The 19,550-nt window shown below is 38.4% G+C and overlaps 1 protein-coding gene across 1 annotated transcript in view; it reads left to right on the top strand.

The window, feature by feature from the left end:
• Positions 1 to 19,550, top strand: part of LOC120612884 (uncharacterized) — a 175,075-nt gene that overhangs the window by 79,046 nt on the left and 76,479 nt on the right. The window contains 3 exon segments of the mRNA XM_039875502.1: positions 6,032 to 6,266; positions 9,732 to 15,385; positions 15,388 to 17,917. Coding sequence (XP_039731436.1) covers positions 6,032 to 6,266; positions 9,732 to 15,385; positions 15,388 to 17,917 — 8,419 coding nt within the window.

The following is a 19,550-nucleotide window of genomic DNA, read 5'->3' as shown; positions in this document are numbered from 1 at the left end:
AGTTAAAGGGCACTTATGTTTTCAGTTTTTAGTAAATATGAATTAAGCAACTGTAAACATTTATGTATAGGATTTTGTGTGAACATGTTTTTCTCTTGGGTAAATATATAGGAGGGAGATAGCTGGGTTGTGTGGTATGTGTATAACTTTATAAGACATGTCCAGCTTGCTTTCCAAAGTGGCCTACTGCTTTGCATTCTGGCCAGTGATGCATGAGAGTTTTAGTTGCTCCCAGCACGGTGTATTGTCAATCCTTTTTTTTTTTAACTTTTATTTCTGTATGCTTTTTAAATGTAGCTGTTCCTTAAGTTTCCCCCTTCCCTTTATATAATTTCACCCCCATCCTGCACTCTCTGCCTCATTATTCTTATCTTACATTTTAGTTTTTAACCATTCATTTATAGATATTTGTTGAGCTTCTATTTTGTGCCAGGCACTTAAGATACAGCAAGGAACAAAGTAGAAAAATTCCTGTCCTCTTGGGAGCTTGTATTCTGAAAACTTGCAGGTCCTCTGCTCCACATCTTTTCTTTCAGCTCCACACCCATATATCAGCTGTCTACCAGACATATTCACTTGAGATATCTCATGGATACCTCAGAGTCAATATATCTAACAATGAATTCATCATCTCCTTCAATCCACCCCTCTTTTGTATTTCTCTTTTTAGTGAATGATGTCATAGCTATCCTGTAGCTCAAGCTAAAAATCTTAGCCAATATCACATAGTCCCTATTGTCCTGACTTCCCACTTTCAGTTACTTATTAAACCCTATTGATTTTACACTGATATCTCATCAGTGTATCTACTTCTCTTCACTCCTTCTGCCACTTACATAGTTCAAGCCATCATCAGGTCAGTGCATTAGCCTCCTTACCAGCCTCCCTCTCCTACCAACTACTGACCACACTGTACCACACCATTCTCCTAAAATGACAAATCCGATCCTGTCTCTCTACTTCTTAAAAGCTGTGGTAGCTCTCTATTACCCTCCAGATAATTCCAAATACCTATTATTACTAATTCGCTAAGCATTATTTAGACCCTCTTTGATCAAATTCTTTCATAACTCTGAAGCCTCTCATTCAGATATGCTAGAACTGTTTTTAGTTCATTGAACGTGCCTTTGCATGTATAATTTCCTTTTCCTGGAACATTTCCCCCCTCCCTTTCTTGGTACTTATTGTCTAGAAACCTAACTGTCCTCAGTAATTGTTCTACTGGCTAATGAGATTTTTAGTGCATTTTTGGTGTGGGGAAGGAAACTTGCTTCATTAAATTGGTGTTATTTCTTTTATAATGGTACCAGGCTGAAGTGAGAATAGGGAACTAGTTGTTCAGAGAGCATAACTGTTGTTATTTTCATGAGTTGTGGATGAACCCAGTAGAGAGATCAAATCATTTGTTTGATTTATCCATGCTTTAAACATTTATTGAGCACTTATTATGTACAAGAAATTGCTAATAGGAAAAAAGAAAGAAAAGAAAAAAAATTGCTGTGCACTGCTGGAACATTCAAAGATGAGACAGTGTCTAGTAAGGAGAGGTTTCTTTGGTCCCAGAGTTTCATTGAGAAACAGCATTGTCACTTTCTTGGAGCAGTTGAGGTTGAAAGACATAATCTGAAGTTCTATGTGATCATTTTTCAGTTTTCTTAAAAAGAAACAAGAGAATTACCCTTAGCAGTTGCTATGACAACTGTGCCATAGCCTGGGAGAATTTTCTGTTAAACCCCCTCTCCTCCCAAGGTTAGAAGGTTAAATAAATTATTAAAATTTAAAAAAGTATTCTTTCTAAAGAGTGAGAAGAAGAGATGTAGATGATGGGAAGAAGGTAAATATATAGAAGAAAACTGACTTTCAAGGTATAGTTAAACAGCCTATGACTAGTAGTCCCAATCCCTAGGAATGGGAGTCAGCCCAGGTAAGGAAACCACATTGGCATCATTTGATGCTTCCAGAATTTGGAGTCTTACAGCAAACTTTCAAGGGAGCCACACCCTCAGGACTCTGAGGGTTTTCAACTTAGACTTTGACAATCTCTCAGCAGATGTTAGGGCAGCCACCTACTTATTAGGAACCTATAAGGCAAGTAGAAATCGGGCAACATGATAAAACAACAAGAAATACTAATTGCTCACCATGTTCCAGGAACCTGGGCTAATTTTCTCTTATTCTTAAACAATGAGACTATGCCATTATTAATATTATTCTCATATTAAAGATGAGGAAACATCTATAAAACTTTTTCAAGATCAGATAGCTAGTATGTGGCAGGGCCAGAAGAACTTAGCTTTGACTTTGATACCCATATGAAGCCAAATTACTCGTTGTTTCTTGGGATAAAGGCCTATTTTTAGTGATTTCTTTGTCACATTTGTTGCTTCAAATTCAGTTTGGTTATGGGATAGGATTTAAATTTAATTAAAACTGAATTTTTTTATTTTGAAAAATGAGTAGAAAATGTTTTCCCTTGTCATTCACAGCTTCTATGTTTTAATGGATTTTATTAAGAATTTATAGGCAATTGAGAAAGATGTGGCTACCTCTGAGCACCCAATAGGCTACAGTGTTTTATTACATATTGGAAAATGAGAGATTAAGGCCATTCTTTGGCTTTTTAACTTCCAGTAGAGAGCAGCAAAATTGGACACTGAGGCTCCTAGACAAGGGGATTACTCTCTTTCCTGCGGTCTCAGGGCTGTGCTTCCTGTGGGTGTATTGTGGTAGATTCAGGTTTGATGAACATAGACAGGGAAGAGTTCATTAGAGACAGGTCGAGTTTTTCTCATTTTGAGTAAGGAAGGGTCTTTCAGCTCCTAAATAATGTTCTGGGGGAGACCTAGGCCAGGGGAGGTTTAAAAGAGTATGGAAGCAGGAGTCTTTTGTTATCCTCTGTATAGTTAGTACTTTGTAGATTTGTCTTATGCTTGGTAGAAGGCAGATGCTCTCTACATGTTTTGTAAAATTAATAGAATACAAGAAGGGTAGGCTCGAGTAAGGCAAGGTATATAGTAATCAGTGGGATGGGGAAATGATCTTTGAATTCTTCCTAAAATTGTCTGTCACTCTTCTTCTTTGCTACCACTTGGCGGTGTTCTTAGGCCACTGGACCTATTTGGGCTGGGACGAGCAGCAGAGTACGTAAGAATTTGAATTCCTTATAATTTTCTTGATCTTACCCTTTAACACGTTCTATCTGAACTATAAAGCTGGATATTCATGCATACAAACCTATATAACTTCATTCCCTTTCCCTCCCCTACTTAAATCTCAGGAGACGTTATCTGCCGAGAATGTTATATCCTTTTAGGCTGGTTTCTTGAAGACTGTGTGTGTATGATAAATTTTAAATCAAAGTCCCAGTTATAATCCTGACAGGATCTCCTGATTCTTCCCCAGAGACAAGTAGTACCATCAGCCTCTTTGTGTAGGAAACTTTCTTCTTTGTTCTCTTGACCAAGGAGTACAGTGACTGGAAGGAGAAGGTTTATTCTGGCGAGTTCATTGGTTTTGTGAAGCGAACAAGAGGCTGAGGACATGGTATGAATTTCCTTGAAGAAGCCCAGCTAGGCTGGAGGCCAGCTTTGTTCTAGAGGTTGGAGAGTGGGCAGCCAGTTCTTTCCAGCATGAGACACAGCCCAAGGCCGACCTTAGTGGCTGTGTTATCCATTTGACGAAGGGGTTTGGTTGAGTCCCAGTGGTTAGGAGTCTACTAGATGCTAAGAGAGGCCAAATTTTGTCCTGTTACTAGAATTTCTCATGGAGTATGTACTTTCTATGATTCGAATCCTGGGTATTTCTATTGGAGAACTGCTCAAAAGTAGCCTGAGAGCTCAGATAACTTAAGCGTTTAACTTAAGTAGAAAAAAATAAGTCATGGAAAAAAAAGTTTGAATTCTCTTTTCCTTTTTTTCCTCTTGTAGTTAAAGTTTGAATTCTCTTTTCCTTTTTTTCCTCTGGCTACCTATACTCTGGATTTAGAGATAAGGACTCTATTGAGAGCACCGCACACCAGAGAGCCTCATTGTTCAGTATCTCATTCAATTTTGACTACCTACTCTGTGCCTGTGGACCATATTTGCCCCAGATTAGATTTCTTTCCCCAGTTTACTTTTCTATCACTCTCTTCCATATTGTTTTATGTAGTACCTTTTTTTCTGTTTCTCTCCTTTGTCTCACTTTACTTCCTATATTTCCTTTCTCCTGTTCCCTCCTACTTTTCATATTCTTTTCCTCCACTCACAACTTCTTTCAATAGACACTTATTTCTTAATATTTGCCCCTTATTTTTTTAGTATAGAAACGTTGTCAGCCTTTAGGAAATTTTGGGTATAATCCTCCCCTTAGCCTAGCAAAATTAAAAAGCAGAGCATATTCAAGAGTAATAGGTCAGATATAGTGAGAAATTAACAGTCCATCCATTAAGTTTCTGGATCTCTAGATCATGGGTTCTTATCTCTAGTTTAGCTACCCTCTCCTGGCCTCATAATGAGTAGGATTGGCTATCACTGCTCCCTCTTTGGAGACTCAAGCTTTGTCCTCCGGATTATGTGCTAATACTTCTGCTGGAATTTAAGTAGGCTTTTTGCCTTTGTCTCCTTTGTTGCCTCTGCCCCCTCATCTGTATGCATAAATAATTCAGCACCAACTTTTTCCACACTTACTCCTTCTGTGGGTTCAGGGAGAATTAAGTCTGAAAGGCATACTGGTTTTTGTCCCTTGATTTCTAGTCTTCAGAACAGCAAATGCTGTCTAATGTAGAAGCCAAGAGGTCATTTCCCTATTACCTTCCATTTGTCCTCAAGTTTTATCATCTGTGGCTGGATTTTTTTCTTCCCGGTTCATTAACTCCTTTTCATTTCCAGTGCATGGATACAGGTCCTTGTCTCCTTCATGAGAAATTGTAAAAGCCTAATCTTACAGTCTTCAAAAGGCTTCTGTTACCCACACTACTATCAAGATTTTTAAAAAATTACTAATACGAGGATTCCATAATCCACTAAAACTATCTCCATTTTGAGATGGTGAATGTCCCTTTTCCTCATTGTGAGCCAAATAGGAAATTGGCAAGAAAGGAAATATGTGAATTTGTAAATTAGGCATATGTGGGGATGGTGTCAGAAATGGCTTCCCTCTAAAACAATCTATAAAGCACTATTTGAGCTCCCTTTCCAAGCACAGTGTTGCACATTTTTATTTTTGCTTGGAGCAAGATTTGTAACTGTATTCACTTAGTTCATCATTTAGTGCTGGCCTGAAAAGCAGAAATAATTCTATGACATTGTAGTTGCTGGTGTTAGATAAACGTGGCTGCATTGTCAGCAAGATCTCATTGGCAGTGCATGTGTTTTTTTCTTCTCTATCAGCCCATGCTTTAGATAGGAATTCTGAGCCCAGGGTGTAGGTGCTTGACAGGAATTGTTAGAAAAACCTGTGTTGCAGCAAGACAATAAGACAGCTGCTATTCTCAGCTACATCTAGAGCTTTTGGCTTGACTTATAAGCCTTGGCTTTGACCTTCCTGATTTTCTGGAGCAGCTTCCTTTGTTGGACCTATTCGTTTGGTTCAGGCATGTATTGTAAAGCCTGAAAACACCAAGCCAACTTTAAACAACAATTTCTCTTTCCTCGGATATGGAAAATTTTTTTTTCTTTTCCCCCTTTTTGATAATAGTAGACCAGAATCTATTTATGACATTTAAAAACAGGTTTTCATTAGGTAGAGAAGCAGATAGCTAGAGAAGCAGAATTCCAAAGAATTCTGGATTGGGAAAATGCAACTTGGAACTCCTTTAAGAATCAGTGCTAAAATTAAACCAAGCATTCTATCTTATCTGATAAGAAGAGAGACTTGTGGGTATTAATTGAGACAGTTCTGCATATGACTTTGAGGTCACTGGATTCATGAGCAGGTCACCTTGTTCTTGTTCTCAAGGTCCAGGCTTGTGGCTACCTGAATTAGAAGCAGAAAAAATTCTGAACAACTAAATAAAGCTGGGGTGCTTTGATTGACTGTGCTTATTCCACAGCTTCTGAAGATCCTGATAGTGCTGTTGATGACCGAGATAGTGACTATCGCAGTGAGACAAGCAACAGCATCCCACCTCCTTACCATACGACTTCTCAGCCCAATGCTTCTGTGCACCAGTTCCCTGTGCCTGTGCGATTGCCACAGCAGCTGATACTTGAAGGCAGTTTCCGGGACTCTTGCAATGACTCTGTACAAAGTTATGACCTCGATTACCCAGAGCGGCGGGCTCTCAGGTGGGTATTGGGAACAAAGCACTTTATTTTCCTAGTACACAGGTCCCAGAATGCTACTGACATCAAGGAATTGGGCGCTTTAACCTGGGGTGATAGTGGAAGTATAGTAGTAGGATGGGCCAAGTTACAGCCATTTTGCATGGATTCTTAGTCTTTTTTAATTTTCTACACATTCACATTTATACATTTCCACCAGAAGTATTTGTCTTTATGATCACCGATTCACAACTAGTGAGATCATGCCCACTTGGGGTGGATGGCTGGTAAAAACTTGCTCACTTCTTTGCCCAGCCCAGAGATTTCGATATACCCTTCATCAAGATTTAAAAAAAAGAAAATCACAGATGTTAAATGTTTGGATAATCCTTCCTACCTAAATATTTCCCTGGGAACTTACAGAAGAAAACCAATATGATTTCTTCATAATAGATCAGTACTTTTGCTGGAACTTGAAAAAATTTTTATTTTACTAATTTCTTAAATATATAAAACATTTACATGGTTAAAAAAATGTTAAGGTACAATACAGCACACAGCAAAGAATCTCCTATCCACACCTTTTGTCCTCCTTTACCTTCTCCCCTTCCTCTCTCCTACTTCTTCTACCACCCTTATTTGTTTCTTACATATCCTTCCATAGACAGTTGTCATATATTTATGAGTATAAAAGCAAATACGTAAATATATGCTCCTCTGCCTCCCTAACTTTAAAAAAAATTTAAAGAGAAATAATACAATGAACACCCATATTCATGTTGCTTAGATTCACCAGTTGTGTTAACATTCTGCCACATTTACTTTATCTCTTTCTCTCTAATACATATTAATAAACACGTACTTTATTCCTGAACCATTTGAGAGCAAGTTGCAGATACTATGTTACTTCACCAGGAAGTACTTTCACGTATGACTCTTAGGAAAAAGGACTTTCTCTTACATAACCTCAACACTATGATCATACTCAAATTTAATAATATAATATCTATAGACCATATTTAAATTTCTCCAGTTGTTTCAGTAATGTTCTGTGTGCGCGTGTATATATATATATTTTTCCTTTTTGATCCAGGATCTAATCAGTGATCATGGTGTAATACATGTGATTTTCCTGTTTCTTTAGTCTCTTATAATCTAACAAAATTTCCTTTTTGGGGGCGAGGGGTTCTTTTAAGACACTAACATTTTTTGAAGAGTCCAGGCCAGTTATTTTGCAAATGCCCCTTAATTTGGTTTTGTCTAATTGTTTCTTTATGTTTAGAGTCAGGGTAAACAGTTTTGGCAAAAACACTAAGTAAGTGATGTTTCCTTCACAGTGCATCAGCAAGCATATAAAGTTACTTTGTCTCGTTATTGGTGATGATTAGTGTGATCTCTTGTTTAAGAAATCTGGCATATACCAATTTTTCCAATGTAAAGTTACCTTTCCCCTTTGCACTTAAGGATATCTGAGGGGATACCTGAGAGTGTGTCAATATTCTCTTTCTCAACAACCTTTAACCGATTGATTTTAGCATCCATTAATGATCCTTTCCTGAATCAATTATTTCATTAGTTGGAGGTTAGTTTTTAAAATTCACCATACCTTAGACTGATCTCATTTTTTTGCCCATCGTAACAAATTGATGAATATTTATGCTAAGCCTCAGATGATGGTCTATCTGCTAGATATCATGCTGTCTCAGTTTACTATCTATCATCACTAAGTATATTTTTAATGAATTTTTTTCATATACCAACCTATTGACCAACACGTAGAATTCTCAGCCTTCTTGATCTGATTCTAAAAGGAAAGATGCCAGGAATCCTACTATAGTTGGTCTCTACTCTTTGCTGGTTTGTTAATTAAATATTTGCATATTTTATTCATTGGATTTTAGCTGTTTATATTGTCCTACTTTAAGAAAAAACATAATAGTTAAAAAAAAAAAAAGAGCTTTTGGCTCTTTCCCCTCCGTATTTGCAAGCATTAGATGTGCAGGCCAGCAGTAATAGTGGCACATCAACCTAAATGACTACATACTCTGCTGGACAACTGCAGTTTACCTAATCATTATCCTGTTATTTTCCTGGACTACAGCTATAATAAATAACACTTAGAGGAGTGATGTACTTTAATTTGCAAATTTTTTTCCTAAAATGAGTCCAGAATAATGGAAATATATGTAAGTTATGTAAAAATACATAATTTGAGGTTTGACGGTAGAGTTGGACTTTGTTAGATATTATATAGCTAAAGCATCTAGTGTTAAGAGGTGTCACGAGAATGTCAGTCTCACTCTTGAAGACTTTTAGTTTCTAAGTGACCACTTTGATCTTGTTTCTGTTTTCTAAATAAATACTATTGGATGTTAGATCTGTAAAAGAACACATTGAGATGGCAAGCTCCTAGTCTGCAGGCCCTCTCTAAACTAACTGAAAGAAAGGTCAGCTGTCTTCTGTATTCATTGACTTACGTTGGACATGTGGCTTCTGACGTTGTAATCAGTATAGCAAAAGATTTTCATTTTACTATAATCCTCAATACATATAGTCTTAGATTTTACAAACAGCAAATTTTAATGCTTTAGATAATTTGCCCTTTTTGGTACTGTAACAAGGTTTGACCTCTGATAGTCAAAATTTTTATAATGTATAAATTTTTTCTTTTAAAAGAAATATGTTTGACCCTATTCTTGGCTACTGCTTCAAATATAACTTCTAGCAAGTTAACAGTTTGGCTGCTTTTCAGACTCAAATTCATCATCCAATTTAGAGTTCTTGAAATCCCTTGATATATTTTCATGGAACACTTAACAGTTCTAAACTTTGGCATTGTAAATACATTCTAAATATTGATGAAACATGTTCATTTTGTTTGTTTATTTCTTAAAAAATGAAAGGATCCTTAAAAGCTCATGGTAGCAAGTGAAGTATTTTAAAATAGTTGTTATAGCTGTTCTTTTTCTGATGCGGAAAATACTATTTGACTACATTGCTATGATAATAATTTAAGAACATGTGAATTTCGTTATATTTTTTCAGTCTGAATGGTTTTTATCAAATTGAGAATTTTACTAATTCTAGTTTTCTCATTGAATGTGCACTAAATCTTATATTTGTTTTTCCTTTTCCCTGTTTTTCCTTTTTTCTTTGCCTTACTGTTCCTTCACTTTTATCCTATTATATCAGACAAGGCTTGCAGGCTAAAAATGACAGAATTAGAATTATTTCAGCTTTCTCTGATGTTGACTATGAAGAACAAGAAGGTATATATGAGGAGATAGAGGGGAAAATATCACAAGAGTTTATAGAAAACAGTAACATAAAAGAAGCAGAGGTAAAAGAAATTAGAACTCTTTCAAAAAGTGATAAGTACTGTAGCAAACAAGTACAACCAAAGCACAAGAATTGGAAAAAGATACCATCTCAAAGCCAAGAAACAGATTTCTCTACTGCTTTTAATTTTGACACATCTGTTTGCTCTAGATATCCTCAGAAATATGATACAATAGATAGGAGAAGGAAAAAGAAACCCTTATATAGTCATTTTGAAGACAGCAAAAGAAGACAATATAATGATAGGTTAGGAACTAAGACTGACTTCAAAAGTACATATTCTAATAGTGAAAACTGTAACTGTTGCCACATTGAAAAGAAGAAACAAAATTACTCAGTTTTGCACCCTTACAAAAATGGATTTGTGGTCAAGAGTGGCACGTGGCAAACTAATTTGGAAAGTCATGGTTATGATCTTCCTGGTTCTTTTAAGAACTGTGAAAAGTCATCTGGCTTAAATCAGAATGTCACTAATTTCATTCCATTGGATATTCTTGGAGATTCTCCTAGCAGTACTTCTGATGAACTTCTGGATTCCCCTTCTTCTGATAAGCAGGAAGGGTTACTATTACCAACATGCCATCCATCCAATGCACATCATAGTGGAGGCTTTCCTAAAAAATATTATGTAGCAAATCCAGCATTTCCATTACAAAGGATGAATTGTGAGGCAAACACACTTAGAGATCTGTCTGGGTGCCCCAGGGAAGAGATAACCCTTTCTTCTGTCGAGGAACCCAAGGAGGACTATATTGATACAATGGATGAGCTTCAGTGTTTTGTAGAAACAGTGTCAGAATATTTAGCAGAGAAAGAAGAGGAGATTAATAAATTTGGTTCCCTTTCAAAAACTAAAAAAACACCTGAACACAGTAGTACTGTTGATAGTGCAGAAGAGAAAGTGCCTGGGGATCAAATACCACCTATAACTATTGTCAAGAATGACAAGGACAAGGCCATCTCTTTCCCTGAACTGAATGGAGTGAAATGTGCTGTTGGTTCTTTGTTCACTTCACTCACAGAAAAGGTGGGCTCAGGCAGAAGGCATCTAACCACCTCTGTGGAAAAATTAGTTTCTTTTGTTCCAGAGAAAACAGATACTTTTAATCAAATAGAGACAATTAATTCGGGATCTAAACCCAGAGCCAAGTCAGTATTGGAGAAGAAGGATCTTTCCATTCAATCTTCATTATCTTCTCAAATAGTTGATAATAAGGATTTTGACAAACATGACAAAACCTCTGAAAATGAGCACACAGGCAGTAAAAGTGAAAGTTTAAGCTTTCAGGATGCAACAGAAACTATTGGAATTGACTCAGCTCCACAGAGCCAGAGTTCAGTTATAAAGTCTGTTTTCAGCATGCTGACTCCATTAAAGATCTTTTTGGAAAAGGACGAAACCAAAAAAGATGATGATAAGCACAAGCCAACAAGAAAGGAAAGCTTTGTTGGGTGTGATTCAGAGTCAGATCAAAGAGAAGACACCCTTGGCAATGACAGTAGCATCTGCACTTTAGATAGGGGTAATGGAGAAACTACAGGCTTGTCCCAAATGCCCACAAGTGAAGATTTGTTGTCTTCTCAAGTGGCCAATGAGCCTTCCAACTTAGCTAGGTCTGCATGTAAGAAAGATGATATTGAGAGTCTGTTGGAAAGAAAACCCTATACAGACCTGTCTTTGTTACCAGATGAACCAAAAATATGTGCCAAAAGTACTCTAGAACATCCTTATGTTGCTGGCAGTAGAACTGCAAAGAAAGAGGTGGCTTTGAAGCCATTAGAGGGGGACAAAGTTACTGGTGATGATGATTTCCTTGAGCCACTCAGAAAATCCTTTAGCCAGTTTTTGCTCACTTCTGCAACCTGTTCAGAGGAAACTTTGTCAGAAGGTAAGAAAACTCACCAGTTGGAAGAAGATGGATGGAGAAGGGGCCTTAAGAAAGATGGACATTCCTTTCCCTTTAGTGGGAAACTACATATTCCATTTTTAAAAAATCTTGGTCATTCTGAAAAACAGGAGGATTTAAGAGAGAAAGGAAGCATTTTTCCTTTGTTTAAATTTCCTTTCACTGACAGCCATGTCACTATCAATGACCAGAGTTTTCATGGCTCAGAAGTAGCCATTGATGAAGAGATCCAAAGAAACTGCCACAAAAATGCCACACTTAGTTCAGTAAAATCTAGTTCTCTTCCAAATATTCATAATAATCTAGGGAAACTTAATGATACAGAGACATTTAATAAGAATGGCCAAATAAATTGTCCTGAAAATGCCACACTCAATAAAATAAAGTCTGATTCAGTTCCAGATATTAATAATGATCTTGGGAAATTTGGGAGTAAAGAGGAATTAAATTCAAGTGACCACATAGCAGTAGAGAACTGTGAAAAAGATACTTTTGTCATCCCTGGAGTTGTACCCAAAGAACACATAGCTTCTGATTCTTCAGGAGAAAGTAAGACTCTTGAACAAGTGACATCTTTAACAGTATCAGACTCTTCATCAACATTGACTTCTACCATTTCAAAATCCACCTTGGTTAATGAAATTAGTGAAGACAAACTTGTAGATAAAGCTTCCAAGAAAAGAACCCAAGGAGGCCTCCTTTCTGGCCTGTTTAACAGCTTCTCTTCTCTTGAAAACTTGTCTAGTCCACAAGAATTAAATTTGAAAAATGATGACTCTCATCACAGGAATAATACTCCAAGCTTACTCTCTGGAATATTTAACTTGATATCCAATAGCAGTATGACTGATTGTAAACCAGATGAAGCAAAGTCCATGTCTTTAGTTGACACGAAGAATTCGAGTGGAAATAAGCATTTATCCGTGGATGAGATTTCTGATACTTCATGTGTGACTTCTGAGAAGCAGAGGAACCATTTTGAAAAACGAGAAACTTCTAGCTTCATAAAAAGTTTCTTATCTTTACCTAAAGAAAACATACCAGTATCTGATGCTAGGGTTGATAATCATCTTTGCCCTTCAACATGGAAAAACCAGCAATGTGAAAAACATTGCCCCTCTTCTGAGGACAGTGTGCTTCACTGTGCTCCAAGCACTCAGCAGGACCTCTTAGAGAAATCTTTGGCTAAGAGGCCAACACAACACCATGTTCTTGAGGCAAACCTATATGAAAATTCAAATGAGTTAAATCTACCTATACCAAATACTAACATTCTTAATAAATCAAACCACCATCAAGCTTTCAAAGAGATGAACAATCATTTTTGTTATGAATGGGAATCTGATATAAAAGATTTCTCTAAAAATTCCAGGAAACTTCAGCCAGTTTATTATATGTTGAATCAAAATATATTTTCATCAGCTGATGTTTTTTTGTGGCCTGACTCAGAAAACCCAGCAATAAGTTTTTGCCAAAAAGATCAAAATGCAAATATCTTGGAGTGGAGAACAAATTCACACAGTGTCATTTGGTGTGACTTACCATATGAATCATTTGACCAGTTTGCATTTAGTGAAGATTACTTATTAAGAGGTGATATGTGGGCAGCTAACTCATTATATGGAAATTCTTGTCATCTTCCAATTAATGAGACTAAGAATTCACTAGAAGAATTGCCCATTGACTTAAGTTGTTCTTCAAGTTATGAGACGACTACATGCCCGGTAGTCGATCACGACTCATTAAGAGTGGATGAAAACTTTGTTTTATCAGGTGTTGGTTATGAATACCAGGAATGGTTGTCATGTCTTGAAAATGGAATGTGGTGGCCATCAGAGGATGGAGAGTATGGATATTATATGTTCCATGATGGTCAATATATCTATTCTCTTCTTACTGATTCTACTGGGCAGTATGCCTATTTATTTATACCTGATTGTTCTTATCAAGAGTATTCGAATTGTGATTTACAGACAAATAATCTATCAAGTATTATATTGAATGACAGCATTATTTCTGCTGGTAACAGTTTTGAAGTGCTTGGCAAAGAAGATGAATGGTATGTTGAAGAGGAACCAGTTGATTACCCTCTTGATTTATCTATAGTTTTGCCAAGAAGGGAGGGACCAAAGTATCTAAATTTGGGAACCTTTTCAGAAGTACTGGAAGAGTCAAGTTATGGCCAAAAGGATCAGCCATTAGATTTTTCAGGCTATAATTCTCAAACATTTAAAGCAGATTTTGGATCTTTTGAAGAAAGGCCTCATGGTTCTGAAGACTTGGAATGTACGTTGGATCTCAGAAATCAGCCCCAAAGTATTGGTAATCATGAGTTAAATAAAAATCAAATTATAGAAGGAGATAAGTACCGGCCTGTAATTAGGGATTCATTAGTTCACCTTTCCAGTTTTCATTGGCTTCAGTCTTCTGAAGAAGGTACCTCTTTGGTTCATTTTGAGAATATGACTGACAGCCCACAGCAAACAGAAGAGATGTCATCATTGAACAAAGTGACTTCATTATTTTCTGCTTTGGGTGCTCTGGTTGGAAGCACTTTGAATTTTGATAAGAATGAATCTTTAGAGTCTTTGGCCACAAAGAAAAAGGATCAGCAGTCAAACATAGCAGAGCCCACAAATGATAGTCTTCAGTCATTAATCTTGAGTAAGCAACCAGAGAGTAACTCCAAAAATGTGAAGGGAAGTCTTGTTAAGAAGGACTCAGAAAGACAAATAGAATCCAATGCTCAGCAACCAGAATTTACTAAAAATGTGAAGCAAGAATTCCCTTTAAATAAAAGCACTCATACAAAAAAGCAAAGTTTGTTGAAATCTGTTTTCGAGGTAAGCCAAACAATTCCTCAGGCTAAATTAGATATAGAAGATGATGAAATCATCGCAGCTGACTCTGTTTCAGTTCCTGTCGCATCACAGTTTAGTAAGGATGAACACAAGAATTGTGAGCTTCCCCAAGACCAGTCTTCCACAGAGGCTGAGAGAACAATTTTTAAAAGTGCATTGAAATTCTTTGGTCGGGGAGAAGACTCTTCAGTAAGTGCAACAGCAAATGAAAAACAGGCATCTGGATTTTTGAACCTCTTTAAAACCCAGGTGAATAAAGAAGGATCACCAGACTTAGAAAAGAATGGTGATAAAAATAGAAAGATAACATCTCAGGAAAAGAATGAATCTTCTAGTGTTTCAAATTTTTTTGGTACCCTTGGAGATTTCTTTAAAACCAATGTATCTCTTACACAGACAACTGAAAATATGTCTGTTTCTTCAGTGACTAATAAGAATGAGGTCAAGTCAAGTCCTAATCCCACACAGCTAACTAGTCAGGATATTAGGAACGTTCCTGCTGTACCAGTTTCCTCTAAAGGGAAGGTTCGAGTTAGAAGTCTGAATAAGCAGACTACTATTGATGATAGCGAGCTAAAGGAACCATCAACTAGGGAGATCCAGGGTGATAATTTGACTGAAAAAGAGGTACCCTCCAGAGACCACCTAATCCAGCAGTCACCAAATCCATCCTTGTCAGCAAGTTGTCTCACCGAGTCTTCAAGAGATTCCTCAGTTGAAACTAGTGGTGTGTCTACAGTGACAGAAGTTTCAAGAAGTAATAAAATATCTTCTGATATTCTGAGCAGAAGCAATTCAAATGAACAAAATAATTTTTCTGACAAAGACTGGAGTTTTTCAACTGCCACAACACCTTCATCCCATTCATCCCATTCATCCCATTCAGAGTTGCCAAACAGAAAGAGTATATTTTCTTTCCTGACTAGATCTGAAAAATCTGAGAACAGAGCCTCTGATACTCTACCAAGGACCAAATCTCAAGCAGAAGGGCTATTCACACGTCCTTCCTTTTTTCCCATTACTAGTTCAAGCATCAAGAAGATACCTCTCATAATAGATCCTTTAGTTTCTTTGGCTTGTCCTTTTTGGATGAAAAACAGCAGAATCCTGGGGGAAAACACAGCCTTTCAACTGTTGCTCCAGTGACTGCCCAGCCCTATAAGAATCCCAGTGTTTTTGTAGACATGGGTGGCCCAATGACTACAGAAGGTTCCAATGGCAATAGAGATAGCATGGTCCAGGAGGTAGTTCATGAACAGAAAATGGCTTCTTGTGTTTCCATTAGCAATACCATTGAAGTTACATCCCTTGAAGATGAGCTCAGTGTAGGGAAGGACTGTCAGGGAAAACTTGGTTCCAGTAATGGAGCAGGGGTATCTTTAGCAGATTTCCAGATGAATCAGCTACAAAAAGACATTGTACCTCATTCACTAGGGTTTCAGACACAGACCGAAACACTTCTCATTGGTCTGGACACCCAGGGGGTAGCTCCTCATGAAGAGGAGGATTTCATACAGGAAGACTTCCCCAGTGGCTCACTGACCAAGTCTTTTTCACATGATAGCCATTTGATTGAAAAGCTCAACAATTTAGACACTTGTACTAACCACCATCAGAATGAAAGATTTGCTAGTGACTCATTGAACTTGCCATTAGAAAAGGCCCCTGATGAGGTTTTAACACAGACCCTGGAGCCAGCTTCTTCCTCTGCAGAGCCAGGGTGTGCAGGGCACCTCCAGAGTCGAGACACAGATAAAGAGGAAGACAGATCAGTGTTGGGCTCTTCAGTAGAAATGCTTTCAGGTTTTGTGACCAAAGTGAAATCTTTCTCTGGGAGCTTAATTGAACCTCCCAAAACCTTTTCTGGATTTTTCTCTTCTCCTAAACCTGCAAAGAAAAACTCCTTTTTCTCTTTCTCTTCTGGTGCATCATCTCAGCCACTCAAAGGTGAGTTATTTGGAATTTTCAAAAGTCCCAAACCAGAGGCATACAAACAAGAATCACCTACCTTAGCTACTGCATGGCTTCAAAATGGTAGTTCCGGAGATGCTGTAGGATCAGTACCTCCAGAAAATATGTGGAGAGAAGCTGCTTCTGCAGCATTCAATTCAGAATCTATTCTCAGTGGCTGTAGAATGACTGTGGTTAGTACAAAATCAGACTTGGAGACCGTGACAGATGATCCTAAACTAACAACTAAAATAGAAAACAATACTATTCCTGATAATACTTTGACAGATGATTCTAAACTAATGACTGAAATGGAAAACAGTAATATTCCTGACAATACCTTGACAGATGATCCTAAACTAACAACTGAAATGGAAAACAGTAATAGTCCTGACAATATTCCAGAACCCCAGCATTCTGAAACAGTTGAAGCTGCATCTTCTATCTCAGGGGATGATACTGGGCAGAGAGTATTGTCTTTGAGTGATGAAGGAGACATGGGGATGTTGCAGGGCACAGACACAGAGACATCATTCGAGGCAGAGCATATTTCATTGCCAACACAGTTGTATCCAGATCCAACCTGGATTGCCAAAGAGCTTCCTCCTCCAATTCAGCCATCTATTCCTCTTGATCCAAAGCCAGCTATGCAATCTGCTTCCATAAACCAAGATTTCTTGGAGCTACAGGGAACCAGTTCACTAGAAACCAATACTACTACACAGTTCAATAAGGCAAGTTCACTTGGCCAGAGTGCCACACTGGAAACCCAAGGGTCCCTTTCTCACCCTCTGCTGGAGGAACCTGTTCTTTGTGCTAAAGAAAGTTATGGAATATTTGATGCCCAGAAAGATCCACCTGCAGCCCCTCAGGAAACAGAGCAGCCAAGACCACATTTTGAGATCCCGAACATGACCAGCTGGCCAAAGCTTCGTTTCCCATCCTCTGCTACTGACTATGGGAAACCACTGAGCTCTTTCTTTTCCCCACCTTCTTCCTTTGGCAATAGAGCAGCAGAGACTGGTTTAGTGTCTGGTTTTAAGAAGTTGTCAACTCTTTTTGAAGGAGATAATGAAGGGAAAGGAAGTGTAGTAGCAAGTGATTCCAAACTAAGGTTTGGAAAGAAGCTGGATCTTTTATTCCCATGGCCAAAAGAAAACAAAGGGGGCCCTGAACAAGTGCCTGCAGAATCCTCCTCTCCAGTTTTGGTTATCAGCGGTGATCAGGACCTTAACTCCAGTGGGGCTGATGAAACTTTGGAATCTTCTCCAGTGTCTGGGGTCAGTGCTGAGCCAACTAAGGTCTTGCCTCAGCCCCCTGCAGCCCCTGAGCTACTGGAGGTCAAGCCAGGTATGTGTACTCATGGACTTTCAGGGCCTGGAGAAATGGAAAACCAGCAAGAAACTCCACCATTTGCAGAACACTGGAGTACCAGAGGCAACCTCTCTGGCTCCATCTGTCCTTCAGGGAGTCTTGAGGAGCACTGCACTGTCTCCGAGCTACTTCACCAGCCAGAAACACAAGAAGAAGAGGCGGTGCTTGCTAACACTGACTCTGTTTCAAATGTAAAGCAGCCAGTTACTCTGCATGGCATCACGGAACCAAAGATCAACAAAAGGCCTGTTCTCAACTAAAGCATCATAAATGATTTTAAGGAATTGGCCATTTATGATGCAATGACTTAGTGATAGATTAGTCATAGCCTGCTTTTTATCCTTTCTGTGTCTTTCCTAGCACCTGAGCTTCATGTTAAGTAGAGGTTAAGTAACAAGAAATAATGTGTGGGTCTTTTCATTCTCTCCCTTCTCTCTAGTGCCAAATATAATTTATTTATTGGAACAAGGAGCTCCCTGCTGAAAGGAAAGATTGGGTCCTGAGATTTACTCACTCTGGTTTGCTCTGCCTTATGTAACATGAAATGGAGAAGGGAGGGCAGGAAGAGGCAGCAAGTAGTTGAGTGGCAAATATTAATTGCAGCCACATGATAGGCTTTCTTGGGCCTTCAGCACTTATACATGTAATAGTTGGAGAGACACCCACTTTGCTTTTCCACGTCTTCTAAGATGCTTTCTCCAGTGGCAGTGAGGGTATTAAGTAAAATACAGAGTGCAAAGGATGGCTCAGGATAGTCTATATTCTACATCCTATTCCACATAGATTTGCATAACTTCTTCCAGTCTGTCTGCCTTTTACTACCCTTTAAACTGGTGTCTGATAAATGCTTTCAGTAAAGTCTCGCAGGAGCTCAGGGCAATTGTTTGCTGTAGTTATTCAGTCTGGAACATAATGCAGTGTCCATCTGCAAAGAGTACTATTATTTCTCCTAAGAATAAGCATCATACAGTGCAGTAAGAATCCTGCCTTGACCACTGGCCCAAGCCTGTCCAAAGGGACTCATCAGGGGCTTTAGAGCTTGTGTGTGTGTGTGTGTGTGTATACACATGTATCGGGAACTACTCCAAACAGTGACTTGGTACCTGTTGCTATAGGATGAAGGATCAGAAATCAGCCTGAAAATACTAAGTAATTGGGAGGAACCATAGGGAAAACATCACTGGAAACAACAATGATTTATCTTCATCTGGCCAAGAGTGAACATAAGCCCTTTAGTTAAAGGCTCGACCCTCTGGCAAGGAAATTCCTGTCCTTTTGCATGGAGGCTTTCTAGCAGGTTACCCAGAAGTAAAATGAGGGCCTCTGACTTGTGATGGAACTATCCAAACTGGCCGGGATAGATCTTATAGATCACCACCAAGTCCCTCTGTCTTGAATAGGACTGAATCCCTTAGATTCAGTATATGGCTCAAGGGATTAACTTCTGGAGACTGCTCTACTTTCTGGTCACAATTCATTACCATTTCCTCTGCCACAGCTACTATCATAGCAGGGGAACTAATTACCCTTCTGGGTATGGGAATTCAGGTGATCGATGAGAGAGGATTGGCCTGGCAGAAATGCATCAATATGGCCCTGACCCAGATCCTGGAATTGGACTTTGTCCACTTTATTGAAAACAGCTATGTCCTGAGAGCAGTTCAGTTACAGATGGGCATGTTTATCTTTAGGACACTCCCTAGGCTGCCAGGGTTATCACTGTAACATTCATGAGATGGTCGATGAGATTCCATGAGGGATTTCTTGATTCTAGAAATGGCTTCACTACCTCATCATGCAGATGCCTGAGAGGTAATTGAAGGAACATGTTCACTCTCCTTTGCTCATCCTAAGGAATAGGCATTCACATTTACAAT

This window comes from Pteropus medius, unplaced genomic scaffold, assembly GCF_902729225.1.
Source record: "Pteropus medius unplaced genomic scaffold, Ma_sr-lr_union100, whole genome shotgun sequence".
Lineage (NCBI taxonomy): Eukaryota > Metazoa > Chordata > Mammalia > Chiroptera > Pteropodidae > Pteropus > Pteropus medius.
This window is presented reverse-complemented; position numbering and strand designations above follow the sequence as displayed.